General features: G+C 45.6%; 1 protein-coding gene across 1 annotated transcript in view; it reads left to right on the forward strand.

The window, feature by feature from the left end:
- Positions 1-334: 334 nt before the first annotated feature.
- The window catches only part of scfd2 (sec1 family domain containing 2), a 121,991-nt gene continuing 107,113 nt past the window's right edge, over positions 335-15,212 (forward strand). The window contains exons 1-3 of the mRNA XM_061825817.1: positions 335-634; positions 2,162-2,765; positions 3,316-3,484. Coding sequence (XP_061681801.1) covers positions 413-634; positions 2,162-2,765; positions 3,316-3,484 — 995 coding nt within the window. The 5' untranslated portion in view covers positions 335-412. The remainder of the gene's footprint in view (positions 635-2,161; positions 2,766-3,315; positions 3,485-15,212) is intronic.

Here is a 15,212-nt window from a genome sequence, read left to right on the forward strand (position 1 = left end):
GTTTAAATGTATCCTGGGCACGCAACAGTTATGTTTGTATCTATCTATCTATCTATCTATCTATCTATCTATCTATCTATCTATCTATCTATCTATCTATCTATCTATCTATCTATCTATCTATCTATCTATCTATCTATCTATCTATCTATCTATCTATCTATCTATCTATCTATCTATCTATCTATCTATCTATCTATCTATCTATCTATCTATCTATCTATCTATCTATCTATCTATCTATCTATCTAGCTCATGCTATTGCGTAATCCTGCTTCCCCATGGCAACGCTGGAGCGCGTGTGTGACGTTTAATATACGCGACGCGGCTCGTATACGTCATCAACGTGTTTGTTGTCTTCCGGGCTGCGCTGTCACTCGTTTGGCCCGCCGACTGTCTTAGCGTGGCCGAAATGCTGACTCCGGAGGCGGTGTGGCACTTCCCGGTGCAAGCGTGGGACCGGGTTCTGTCCAAGGTGAACCGTGCGGTGGTGTTCATCGATGACCCCTGCGCGGAAGTCCTCCACTGGAGCGTCGGAGGAGCCGCCGCGCTGTTCGAAGCCGGAGCACGCAACGTGAAGCGGTTTTCCAGCTTCGAGTCGTGCAGCGAGGACGAGCCCAAGGCGGTGTTTGTGGTGAGTAAAAAATACGAATTGCTAATAATTACTGGAAAACTTACCATTGGGATTGTGTGGCACGAAGAAAAGTGGAAATGAGCGCGATTGCAAGTTAGCATAAAACAATTAAAAAATACAACATAAGACGAGTAGAGTGTTTGTATAAACTCCGCAAAATGGCCACCAAATTCACATTTATTGTCATTGTTTCATGGAAAGTGTCTAAATTTCCCCTCAAAACTGTCTGCCGTGTTGCAGTTTTGTTTTGTTTTTAGATCGAACTATGGGCCTTTAGTCAGTGCCACCAAGGATTTAAATTTGAAATGCCACAGAAAACACGGTTTGAATTTGAAATGTAAATTGAAAACATTTCCAATAGTTGTATTCGTGTCACTTTTCAACGTTAACACTTCAACTGGCTACAATTCGCTGTCTAAAATTCACCGTTTGTGCCACCAGGCAGGGTTACCTCAGGCCAAAACCGAACAGGCAGCCAATCGCAGTTCCGCTTTCTTAGTCACGTGACACGTGAGGCAACTTTTAGCGACTGCTGAAAGTGACAGCATGATGGCTAAAAAGACTTTGGAAAGTTATCGGTGCTCATTAGATGTTGTTTCAAGAAACCGTGACGACGCTTTGACCGACAATATCGACCCATATGGAGCACACAGTTGTGGGTGTCGATAACCTATTCAGACATCGTCAACTATCTCCTCTTCTCGCCAAGCGTTTATACCGTGGACCAACTAAAAAAAAATTATAAATGTCTAAAGGGCTACAAGTAATTCAGCAATGGCTGGGTTCGTGATGCAGTGGTGTCCATTGTTAGCAACCTGTCAGTCTACACTTCTAACGTTAGCGTACCACACAATACAATTTAAATACATACGCCGTGATTACAGTCAGCGTTGTGTTAAATTATGTTGATTATACCAACGAAAGAGGTATAAATTATTATTTTCGTTTTTGTTAGCGAGAGAGAGGTTCGACAGGGACGAGTCCCAAGTGGAGCGCCGCACCGGTTTCTCCACTTCCACGGCTACATTTTTAACTCGGCTCACGAAACAGCTAGCGGTGCGGTAACTCGTTTTTGCAAACTTAATTTTAATAAATCAGACAATACAGATTTTGCGTTCACACACGAGTATTGTGCTTGGCTGCAAGATCGGTTCTGCTAATACGAGACAGCCACAGTTATCGCCGTTCGTTTGCTAACTGCTCTGCTTTCTTGCCCTAGTTCTTGATCACAGCTAGCAGTCGAAAGAAATATTCTTTACAAACGCCCACTTTCGTTCGAGCAACCGATAACGTAGCATTCATGCACCTTTCTGAAATGATTCCTGCTTGGTTACGGTTTGTTTACGCAAATTCGCCAAACCAAAATGGCGACCGCGTTCTCAACCTGAAGGTGTGCGACTTCAGTGGAAAACAGTCAGAAAAATGCTATCAAACACCCCTCGTGACGGAATATACAGTGAGTCAAACTGGCATTTATGAACATTTCTGGAAATGTACTTATGAATGTTTTTCAACCCCCCCTCCCAGGTGAGCACCTTGTTGAAGGGACGCACCGTGGACACCCTGAAGGACATCATCTCGCTCAGCCACCTGGAGTACTGCGTGGTGGTCACGGCCGTGTCCCACCCGCTGCACCTGCTCGCCAACAACGCGGCGCCGGCGGCCGACTCGGACGGCGCCGTGCCCGTCTTCGACCAGCTGGAGGACAAGCTGTGCGAATGGATGGGCGACATGAACTACACGGCCGAGGTCCTGCACGCGCCGTTGTCGTTCGCCCCCGTGTCCCAGCAGCTGCTCCTAGCGCCCGCCTTCGCCCGCCTCTTCCCTCTGCTGACGCCCGATTTGCGTGCCCTCAACGCCAGGCGGCCAGACAAGAAGCGCTTCGCCGGGCTTCTGGACGTGGACTTGCACGCGCTCCCGGCCGAGCTTCAGTTGGAGATCAAGATGCTGGCGGGGGCCTTGAACGCCCTGTTCGAGGCCACCGGCAGCAGAGAGGAGAGCTTCGCCGTGGGCCCCATGAGCCGCCTCGTCGCGGGGGAACTGGCCGGTCACCCCCAGGCCAAGAACCGAAGGAAAACGGCCCCAAATAAGGCCTCCATCATCTTCGTGGACCGCACCGTGGACCTTACAGGTACGTCTTTTTCACGTTTTCCAGGTCACGTGCGGTGCATATAAAAACTCTACACACCCTTGATTAAATGCCAGGTTTTTGTGATGTTAAAAAAAAAAAAAACGAGACCCGAGGAGTAATTTAAAAACTTTTTCCACTATTAATCTGACCTATAACTTGTAAAAATCAATTTCCTGAGTCGCTTATCCTCACAAGGGTCGCCGGAGTCCAGGAGACTATTCCTGCTGTCAACGGGCAGGAGACGGGGCACACCCTGAACTGGTTGCCAGCCAATCGCATGGCACATAGAGACAAACAGTCGCACTCACAATCACACCTAGGAGCAATTTAGAGTGTCCGATTAATGTTGCATGTTTTTTGGGATGTGGGAGGAAACCGGAGTGCCCGGAGAAAACCCACCCAGGCACGGGAGAACATGCAAACTCCACACAGGCGTGGGCGGGATTTTTGTGCATTGTGTGATTACATGAATTATGTAACAGGTTGTTCGGCAGATGCTCTAACACTTTTTCTTTTCCTCGTAAATTGTGAAAAACAAAAAAAAACACAGGTGCAGTTGGTCACCATGGCGACAGCCTGGCAGAGAAGATTTTGACCGTCCTTCGACCTCTCCCGGGTCACGTGACCGACGTGCAGGTCGACATGCGAGAACTGACCAGCGTGCTGATCGGTCCTGGTTCGGAAAGCTGCGTGGCGCCGGGCTGCCTGGCGCAACCACGGTGAGTGGTTCATATTTTTTTTTTTTTTTTTTTTTGAACTGTGCCCCAAAACACCAACAATGTTATTTATTTTGTTAGGCTTTTTCTTTTTTTTTTTTTTTTTTTTGTGGTACTGCCACGCAAAAGCTGTGGCCATTTCATTTCAGTTTTTAATAGTTTTGCCACTCCGATATACTTTAAACACATTTAAACTTAGTAAAACACACTTTTTGAAGTATTCTTTTATGCCTATTCAACGCTCTTGCTCAGAGTTTTCAAAATAAGAGGTAAATTGTGCTTGCTTCAAGCTGTTTATCATTCTCAAGTGTTTCAAGCATATGGGAGAGGTAAAACTATTAAAAAATGATGTGGTCTCTCTTTATCACAGATTTTCACTTATTCTGGGTGGGTCCGGGACGTATCCCCTCAATAGACGGGGCGTCTCTGGATACCGAAGAAATATTGGAATATAACCAGAATTTGCGATTGATTGTACTATTCATTACTAATTGAACAACAGTTGGACTAAACATGCACAAACGAACTCATTTATGAGGATTTCTTTCCACTTGAGGGCCCGTAAAGCTCACACATACAGCGAAGTAGGCCTGCCTGGCTCATGAGCGCCACAAGCGAGGTGCCAGCGGTCTCCTCGAGCCGCGCGGCCAACACGTGTTGGATTGGACAAACATCTTTTGTTCCATTCCCGTTCGCGTGGTCGCCAAGAGGACGCCTTTTGGCTTTTTTTACTTTATTACTCCCTGGAAAAGAACGTGGGAATGGATGGCGACGCGTACACAAACACTCAGGTCGTGTAGCGCATATGCAAATGCTATATTTTGCCACCTGCCATCACTTTGGAGTTTTGGGGGTTCGAAAATGTAATTAGATAAATAAATATTACATTGTTAAAAGAATCACCTCTACAGATTGTAGTGCAATACCCCTCCGAAATCCAATAATATAATTTATCTAGTAAGTACGTATAAAATACAACATACCGTAATTTCCGGCCCATAAGCCGCAACTTTTTTCACACGTTTTCAACCCTACGGTTTACGCGGTGATGCGGCCAATTTGTGCATTTTTTTTCTAACGCCCGCAAGGGAAAAGGTAAAAGTCAGACCGGTGGAATACATGTGCCGAGGAAGTGACTTTTACCGGCCCTGCCCTATTAGCGCTGCGCTAGCGTGTTACTGCCGTGTCTTAGTGTTTTTTACCGATATGTTTTTTTTTTTTTAACCGGCCCTGTTGGCGCGGTGCTCGCGTTAGCACGGCGCTAGCGTTAAACTCTCTATGTGCCGTCTTTCCTTGTAAATATCTCGTGTTTCAATGTGTGCACTTGCTGATTTTACACAGCTGCAGCTTATGTACGTACCAAATGGTATTTCCTTTACAAATGTGCTGCTTGAGGCTTATAACCAGGTGCGGCCTGTTGGCCGGGAATTACGGTAGTTCACTGAAACTAAACTGACATTAAAGTGGATTCTAGGTGGTTCTATTTTATTTTGTTACTCTGAAAATGAATAATTTTAGAGACATTTTTTTTGATCGAGATGAATCCCTATATCATAAAATTATCTCTCCCTCATAAGCAATCTAATCAATTTTATGTCTGTCTAGCAAATAACTATACTGGTATTTCTGTTTTATTTTGTTACTCTGTAAATGGATAATAATTTAAGATACATTTTTACTATATAGATGAATCCCTATATCATAAAATTATTTCTCCCTCGCAATCCATCTAATTGGTTTTATGTTTGTCTAGCAAATAACTATACTGGTAAAACTACATTCAAAATTGAGCAGAAAAGGAGTTTTTCATCAGCCATACAAAGACTATGTTATTGCTATCCATTTTTTCCCCTTCAAAGAGTAGAGAGTCCATTTAAAAGAAAAAAATTGTATTTGTTTTATCTGAATTGTTTGCGAAAGTAAGGTTTGCTCCAAAATGTGGGTCTGTGTTACATTGGAGTACAGAGTTTATTAAGATAAAAATCATGAAAAAGTATGCAGTAATATGATGCTTATCATCCTCATTATTTGCCGTGTCTTTTTGTTTTTGTTTACATTGGACCCGTGCAGAAATTTGCAACATTAGCATTAGCATGCTCTTAAGAAACAGTAAGGCAGGATCAAGTCTAGGGCAGCCATATTCATACATCACCTCCCAAATAGTGCATTTTCTCTCGTGTTGAGTTATTGTCACTTTTTTGTTGTCATAACCTCCGCACATTCCAAAGCCGAGTAAATGGTCGAGGACGTAGCGATGATTTCGGCGGTTCCAATCTACTCAAAGGAAGCAGTGGCGTGTGCAGCCGTTCTGAGCCATCAGCGAGAATGTTACGGCCTCGCGTTTTGCAGAGCAGATGTCGCCGACGTGCCTCGTCGCAGATGTTCGGCGGAGAAAACACGGCAATGAGACGCAGATTTCCCGATTTGAATCGAGTGCCGCCTCGGAGGCGATACGCTTTGATGTTTTCGTGCAAATCCTTAAAAAAGGGGCAGCAGCTTTTGTTTCCGTCGACATTCATGTTGACATGAAACAAATTAATTCTTTTCACGTTGTCCCCATGCCTGCTCCCCCCCCCCAAAATAAAAACCTAGATCTGTTGATTTTGCCCTTTCTTAAAAAGGAACTCAAACCATTAATCTTTCACTTTTCTAAAAAAAAAAAAAAAATGAGACAAACTATTCGTGCTACACTTTGCTTGAATGAAGACAAACAATTGATGTAGTACTTTTCTTTGAAGAGAATGAAACTTGAACTTTCGTAAACAGGCCATCTGCTGATGTTGCACTTTCCTAAAAAGAAGACAACTGATAGTACAATTTGAGAAAAAGTGGAGATATTAATGCTGCACTTACATCACTTACAATTTATATACTATACTTTCCCCCCAAACAAACTTTTCACTTTACTCTTCCATAAAAAGAAGTCCAACGAGTCACTTTCTCAAACGTAAGACAGACGATCGACTTTTCCGACCTGTCAACCACTCGTACAATAATAGCCAATCAGATAGCCGAATTGTCTTGACACGCCCCTCTCGCCATATTGTCCCACAAGCAATGCTGGTTGTCAGTAGCGGGCGCTTGGAAAAGTTCATGTTACGAAGAAAATGGTCCTCAGATGCGCTTGGGGAAGGTGCAATTCTGAAGAAAGAAATCCGTCTAGATTACAAGGGGCCCGCTTGATTCATTTTCCAAAGCCTAAAATCCAGTTGACGAAGTGTCTGCGATGGATTAAGGCTCGCGGAAGAGCGCACGTACAACTAAATGTGGACAATATCAACAAACAAGCAAGTAACAAGTAAAAAGTACTCACCCTGGTTTACATTCGCAGTACGATTCCAACTCTTTTATCCTGTTGGATTTTGCACTTTTTTTGCATCGATTGCCAACATGCAACTGTAAACTAAGGGGGCGGAGCTCAAGTCGGAAAGGTCCATTGACATAGCCCTTGAAAAATAACTCTAATTATGGATGTTGCAAATTGGTGTTGCACTTCCTTTAAAAAGAAGCTCAGCTATGCATGTTATAGTTTCACAAAAAACAAAATGAAGACAAACTATGAGTTTTTGCTCTTTCCTGCAAAGGAACATGGTATCGATGTTACTTACAGTTTTCTAGAAAAGTAGATTAACTGCTCCGTATTGTTCGGTATTTGCTGGGTGCTAGAAATCAACAACTCTCTGGGCCTCCTTTTCAGCCTTAAGTCTACACTCCGCAAAAGAAAGAGAAACAAAAAAAAAAATTGTATGGACCGCCGCGCATTATTAAACCCAGTCGCCGTCTCCGAGTCTCCACGAAGCGTTTCCTCCCACTGCACGTTGACGGACCTACAGTATGATTTGTCGGGTTATTTTTAAACCACGCCGTGTTTTGATGGAGGCTTTCACGTCGTTGCTATTGCGCAAAGCGCCTCAAACGTGTTAGGTTAGCGTAGCATGATATTTCTCTCGGGCGATTCCAGGTTATTTTGCGTCGATTAGCGTGGCCTCCGTCTCCAAATACTCGCTGGGTGGTTGCTGGACTCCGCACTTACTTTTCAATTATTGTCTTATTGTTTTTGTCTCTAACCCGCCAGGGGGGTTGTTAGGACCGCGCCGACCCTGCCTTTGACATTGCGGTTCTCGTCCTCCCGCTACCGAGTCTCTGCGCACCTTCTCTCACATTTCCTGAGCTGTTGAATAAACCCGGAGCGCAGGGTTTAATAAATGTTTGCGGTCGGCTACCTTTGCCACCACGTCTGTGCTGTGCTTGGCTCCGAAAGTTCTTTCCTCGCCCTGTGTGGTGCGTTTGAATCCCATCGGAAGAGGGCACAGAGTTTTCCCCCTAACCTGGCTCCTCCTCGGACCTTGATCCTGTTGGGGGAGTGCGTGTTTGTGAGTCGCACGGGTGGCCAAGGGGGAGATCTGGTTCCATGTATCCGACCGCACCCTAGCCATGAGAAAACACACGGTGAAGCTGCCATCTCCCTCAAATCCGCCTGGCACATTACGCAGGGTGAAAAATACCTATTTCTGTCCCACGCTGGCGTACACGTGCTGGTGTAAGAAAAAGGAAAGATTGCAGCGTTGGTGGGATGTAAAGAAGAGGTAGACGTGCTAATGAAGGATGGTGAAGGAAAACGGGCTACACTCATTCTATGTTACGCAGTCCCTCACCCCCCCACAAAAAAAAAGTGCGTGTTTGGATAAAAGCACATCTGAACTGCAATAGAAGTTCTGGTGTTTATTCGCACTTGCCTGTTACACAGAACCCCAGAAATGGGAAACTGACGCATCCAGTGATCGGATAAAGAAATCATGTCAGCGATTTAGTCATAAACATCTTTCCCTGCTGAAATGAATTGAAATGCCATTCATCTTTTCCAGCCGACGGAAAAAAGAAAAAATAGTTTTTCGTGAGTTTTTAACAGCTGTCCCTTAGAGATTGGGTGACAATCGCGGTCATCAGGGAGGGGCTCAGTGTCGAGTTGCTACTTCTCCGCATTGAGAGGATCCAGATGAGGTGGCTGGGGCATCTGATTCCCAGGCATGTCCCACCGGAGAGAGACCCCGAGGACGACCCAGGACACGCTGGAGAGACTATGTCTCTCGGCTGGCTTGGGAACGCCTCAGAATCCCTCCGGAATTGCTGGAAGAAGTGGCTGGGGAAAGGGAAGTCTGGGTATCCCTGCTGAAGCTACTTCCCCCTACCTTCCTACCCTCACCTATGGGCACGAGCTGTGGGTCGTGACCGAAAGAACAAGATCCTAGATACAAGCGGCCGAAATGAGTTTCCTCCGCAGGGTGTCCGGGCTCTCCCAGGGAGGGGCTCAGTGTTGAGCCACTACTCCTCCGCATTGAGAGGAGCCAGATGAGGTGGCTGGGGGATCTGATTCGGACGCCTCCCTGGTGAGGTGTTCCGGGCACGACTAGGGACACGCTGGAGAGACTGTGTCTCTCGGCTGGCCTGGGAATGCCTCGGGATCCTTCCAGAATAGCTGGAAGAAGTGGCTGGGGAAAGGGAAGTCTGTGTATCCCTGCTGAAGCTACTTCCCCCGCGACCCGACCTGGAGAAGCGCTAGGGAATGGATGAATGGATGGAGTTTTTAACAAAGAAAAATGACATTCTCATAAAAATGTATAAAAACATAAAAGAAGACAATGTAAAGAAATAGATTTAAAAAATGTATGATCAAAACTTTGTCTTCTTTTTATGAAAGTCCAGCAAGTCTAAGTGTAAATACAGTCCATGCTGTAGTACTCGTGTGTTGGATTCATGTTTTGAAGGTGTGTAGCCTCGTGAGCCACATCAGGAACTGGAGCTGGGTCGGCCGATTAGTCTGCGTGTGAGGGTCTGGCCTCGAGTCGTGGTCTACAGCATCTACTTGCAAGTTTTCGCATTTTGTATTTGATTCACTGGTTGTTCCATTCGATCAAGAACTGAACGTGCGTCGGCAACTGTAACCTGCACGCGAGGGGATTGCGGTCCTTTCGCCGCGCCATTATTTCAAATCAAGAAAAAGACCAAGTGATAGATCGTATCTTGGAAAACTCGGGTCACTTGTATCTCCTGGCACTACCACTGTATATAGATTTTTGTGATATTTTAGATGTGCGGAGCAGAGTGAACGGCGGGTTACAGCATATGCCTCACAGTTCAGCGAACCAAGGTTCAGATCCCGGCCCTGCCTGTGTGGCATTGGCATGTTCTCCCCGTGAGTTTTCTCCGGGTCCTCCGTTTTCCTCCCAAGTCCCAAAAACGTGCATTAATTACAGACTCTAGATTGCCCTTGTGTGTTATTATGAGTATTGTGAGATTCTTATGGTTGTTGGTCTCTATGTGGCCTGCGATTGGCTGACAACCAATTCACGGTGTACCCCGCCTCCTGCCTAAAAATATTTGGGACAGACTCCAGCACTCCTGCGACAGTTGTGAGGATAAGCAACCCAGATAATGAATGGATTGATGATGGACTGTGTGAATTGGCTGAACAAAGTTTTTGAAACTGTAAATTATTAATCCACTGAAGGTTGTCATGTCCTGTCGTCCTCCAGTGTCATTTTCCATCTATGATTTCATATTTGTAAGCGTCCCTTAAGTCTTTGTCATAAATAGAGGTACGTATTAAACAAAAATAGTGCACTTTAATCATAAAATCCTCCCTTCGTCGTATCAACGGAGAACCCGTGCCAGCTTTTAAGATTTTATCACAGGGATTTCATAAACAGCGATGGCTTCAATTTCAGACGAGACCGATTTATAAAATGTGAAAAAGATGGACGCCGCAGTCGTCTCCTCGCACGCTGAGGACGTCCACCACGTGTGAAGCCGGTGGACGACTTTCGCTTGAACAGCTTGTTTCTGTCAAGGACGAGATAATCGTAACCTTTTTTTGTGTGTGTGGGTCTGCGTGCGTTTGATGCTTTTATTGCGTTTCCACCAAAGGACACTGCGCGATTATTCAGCAACGCGCTGCTCAAACATCCGCCCAGATAATGCTTCAGATCCTCGTGGCCGACTCGTTCAAAGAGCTCACACTGTTCCGCGCCTTGCATTTGAAATGCTAAAAGCCATCCTTTTGCTTCCTGCGCAGTACTGACAATAAAACATTCTTTTATTCATTTTGTGTCTGTATTGACATTGATCGTAGCATTTATTTGCATCTACAATGAGCCACCAGCACAGCCGCCACCCGGGTGGCCGCCAGCGGTACTGCGAATGGATGGATGGCTGTATCGCGGCCCATCATTCGCCTCTTTGCTTTATGTATTTTTTAACGGGGTTTTACCGTGTAACGTCAAGTCGGAATTGACTTTCACATTCCTTCGGTGTAGTGCCCCTTTTTTAACGGGTGTGCCGGACAGCAGTGAGATCAACTGACGGAGATGGGTCGTAATTTAGAAGAAAAGCCAGAGAAGGTCTATAAACAGGCTCCAGTTCGAGTTATTTTTCCCGTAGACTACAGAAATGATGTGGCTGTTTGCATGTGTTGCTGCTCCATGTGTGTTAAAGCAGCAGTTGCATGAAGTTTGATATTTACCTTAGCTCATCTATGGCATTTAGCATTATATGTTAGCATTAAGACAGCAGTTTCGTTTGATTAAATTATTTGGTTTGATGGACCAGTTTGGTGCATGACTAGATGCAATGTTTAATTCCCTTTTGTTGTTAGTTTTACAGTAAACGTCAATTTTTCAGGAACAAATGGTTGAAGCTAGCGTCCTGCCTCTCGTTTGGAGAGCAAGGTGAGCGCGAGAGTGAAAACCGGCGGTGAGGAATATTTTTAAAAGTGTGTTTTAAAAAGGTTGGACATTTTTAAAGCACGCGGGATGGGTCAAACTATTTAAAAAATGGCTTTGTGTGATCATTCTGGATTGCAGATATTGCCGAGGGCCCTCGAATTTGTCCCCAGTGGCGTCCGCTGTCCGCTCCAGTCTTTGCTGCTTTCTAGGGCAAGGGTGTCGAACTCATTTTTGTCGCGAGCCACGTTGTAGTTACAGTTTCCCTCAGAGGGCCGTTTTGAATGCGAAACCATGAAAATCTTCCACCTCATCACATTTACAGATTAAATTTATGAACTAGTTTTGTAATCACAAATCAAGGGTAATGGGTTTTTGAACTATTCTTGTTGTTTGGGGACATTATATCGTTTGCAATATCTCAATGTTATCATTTATGATATGATGATTTGAAAGTTTAGTACAGATTTTTTTTTTAAATCATGGAAGTCATAATTTTCGTTCGCGGCCCACATTAAATCATGCGGCGGGCCAAAATTGGCCCCCAGGCCTTGAGTTTGACACCTGTGTTTGAACCTGCTCACGGCCCCGCCGCTCGGCGGAGCTCGTTCGTCGAGACTCCGCGTCGTTCCGCCCGGAGAGCCATCCGAACACTCAACATTATTTACAGCCACAGGTTCAAATCTGTATTCCTCCGTCTTCCCGATCCTGGTCATGTGACTCGCCAAAATGGCGGTGCCCCTGAAAATTCGTAATTGTCGATTAAATATATTCTCAAAACACCATTAAATGAGAGAGGATTACATTACATTGTCAAAATACAGTACATAATACATGACCTACTGGATACATTGTTGCTCCAAACCACCGGAATTTCCATTTAACAAGATGCAGAAATTCTCTTAAAGACGCATGCTCAAAATTGAAAAGAACGTCAGAGTTCAGTTTAAAGCGGCCTTGTTGGGCTCATTCCAGGCCTCGTAGTTTGACAAACTGCAACGAGAGAGTTTGCTGAAATGAGCCCCAATCGGGAACAGGTATCCTCGCTAGATGGGAACAACTAAATTGTCAAGGTTGCTTCTAATTTGGGCAAGGTTTGCCTTCAAAGTTTGCTCGTTTTGAGCATATTAATGTTCGGGAAAGTCATCATCAGTTTTACTGGTTGACATCGAATTGGGTGCGCGTCTATCAAGACACAGAAACGAGTCTCAAGGACCCGTGCCTGAAATCGAACCGAAAATTCGGCATTCTGATTTCAAGCAGCTGTTGTGGACAAATTCTCGGGCTCCGACGACCTCCGAAAAGGGAATTTGACCAAATAGTCCCCTGTCAGAAGCAGCTTTAATGGACAAATGGTTGAAAACCTTCCAATGTTTGAGGATTCGCCATGAAGAAGGGGGAACGAGGCCTGGTGCATTTGTTTTATTTGTAGTTGCGTCTTCCTCCTCACTTCCTGCTCCACCCCCCTCCCTCCTTCCCTCCTTCCCTCCCTCCATAAATCCGCTCGGTCATTTTTCTGTCGTTCCTGCCAGGACACACAGACACTCAAGGCCGGGGGGGGGGGGGGGGGGGGTTTCTGCCTCTCGTCTTCCCGCCCGTGACACGTCCGTTGCACAAACTTCAGAGCGCGGCTTCATCCGGAACATTTGCTGCAGAGTCAGTTGTGTTAAATTTGCATCAGCGCGCACTCGGGGTCAGGATTCGGGAGGTGTGACGTACGTAGGTGCTGACACGCTCCAACCCCCCCTGCCCCCCTCCCTGATTTAAGCGCCGTTCTCTGAACTCTCCCAGCTGTCAACAACAGACAGGTCAACAACTGTCTGAAATGAAAGGCAATGTAAACGCTGTGTTGTTTTTGGACGGGACTCGCACAAACACATGTTCTCACTCCAGCTGCGGTTCCCCCTATGGTTTTTATTGGACCTTGTTTTTTTTTTTTTTTTTTTTTTTTCCTCGTCGTGTTCTGTTGCCTGTTACAAAGAAAACGCCGGAAACTTAATTGCGTGTTACAGCTGCGGCAGAAAGCGCGGCCAAACGGACAACGTTATTGTGTTAGAGGTGAGCGGGAAAATGAAAGCTAATGGACCCCTACGAGAAATTTGAATCGAGTGTTTAGGGATGGTATTTATGCGCCGTGACTCACTCATGAATCATGACATGAACTTTGCATGCAAGTAAAAGGGCGCGTCATACATAAACGAAGACAGTCCGAATGCCTCTCATGTCGTACGGTCGTCGGAATTCGAGCAAATACCCATAAAAGCCAAACTGTAAGTCTCTATTTAGGTTTAAACTTGGATTTAGAGCACCTTGCCGTGGTTCTGTCATTCTTGCTTGGCGCATCGTTTGATAGAAGACAAAATAAATGCCTCCCTCAAATTGATGATTTTCCCATCAGGAGAAAAAAATAACTATTGGAACATTTGACCAACAGGTCTTTCCTAATCCATCCATACATTAGTCAAGCTTTCTGGACCCTTGATCAACTGTGATTGAGCACAGTACGCAGCTTCACCATCATGCTAACCCATAATCAGAATGCATCAAAATGCAGACTTTAGGTGTCAACTGTGCTTAAAACAGAGAGAAACCCAACGCCTACCCATAATCCTAACTTGAAGTACCGGTCGGATAATTCAAACTACAGGCGTCAAATGATTTAGCGGGTCACTGGTCAGTAGTTGCGCAGTTGAAGACTCGCCGCGTATCGTGAGGGCCGCGTCCGCGTTTCGGGCAGAGGTTGACAACAGGATTGTCGATACGAGCCGTATAGTCGTTGAGCACGCGGCTTCGTCCGGAGCGGAGTTGCGACAGTTTGGATCTTGTGGCCCGCGGAAGATCGGTTTCGGTTTTGTCCACTTCGGGGGTTGGCGACCGGTTTGCAGCCGACCATCGCGTCTTCAACCGCCGCTCGATGGTTCGATGTAGGCCCTGAGGCAATGGCTACTGGGCCTACACCTAACCATGCACTCTAACCCATAATCCTTACCTTAACCCAGTGGTTCGCAAACTTTGATTCACCCCCCACCCCCCACACACACAGTTTTTCTATAAATATTCTTGGGCTTATCTTGCAATGATCAATCATTACTGCAGTGGTCAATTTTACAATAGAAAAATTCCACTGCTGAATTTACTAAGCCACCAAGAATAAACTTTTTTCCGCTAAAATTTACATCATTTTCGTTGTGTGTGCTTGTGTGCTCGGTAGTCAAATTAGCTTCATCTGCTGGCTGGATTTAACTTAATAATGAAAAGTGTTCAGGCGGTACGGTGGCTCAGCTGGAAAGCGTTGGCCTCACAGTTCTGAGGTCCCGGGTTCAATCCTAAACCCACCTGTGAGGAGTTTGCATCTTCTCCCCATCCCCGTGTGGGTTTTCTCTGAGCACTCCGGTTTCCTCCCACATGCCCGAAACATGCAACATGAATTGGACACTCTAAATTGCCCGTAGGTGTGATTGTGAGTGCGGATGATTGTCTCAATGTGCCCTGCGATTGACTGGCAACCAGTTCAGGGTGTACCCCGCCTTCTGCCCGTTGACAGCTGGGATAGGCTCCAGCACTTCCATGACCCTCGTGAGGATAAGCGGCTAAGAAAATGGATGGGTGGATGAAAAGTGTTCATGGTAGTGTCCCCCTGCCCCCCCCTCTCATTATGTCACGCACCCTTCTAACCCCAAGTCCTAGTCCAACAATATAAATTCTGAGCTCAACTTGACGCTCGCCCCTAACCTTACTCCAAACTCCTCAACCAAATGTAAACCCTAACCCCAATTAATACTTTATCCATATGACCAACCGTAAATATTAGTCATACAATCCAGATTTTAGCTGTCAACCATGCACGATCATAGCATGGAGCCTCATCCTAAACGTAACCCTAACTTTTAACCCAAACTCGCAAACTCTTGAGGCCCACTCCAAACAATGTGCTTGAATTCAATACAAATTGCTTAGCGCAAACGCATCCCAATGCTCCACACAGTTTTTCAAAATTGTTTTGAAATCGGACC

This window comes from Syngnathoides biaculeatus, chromosome 7 (assembly GCF_019802595.1).
Source record: "Syngnathoides biaculeatus isolate LvHL_M chromosome 7, ASM1980259v1, whole genome shotgun sequence".
Taxonomy (NCBI): domain Eukaryota; kingdom Metazoa; phylum Chordata; class Actinopteri; order Syngnathiformes; family Syngnathidae; genus Syngnathoides; species Syngnathoides biaculeatus.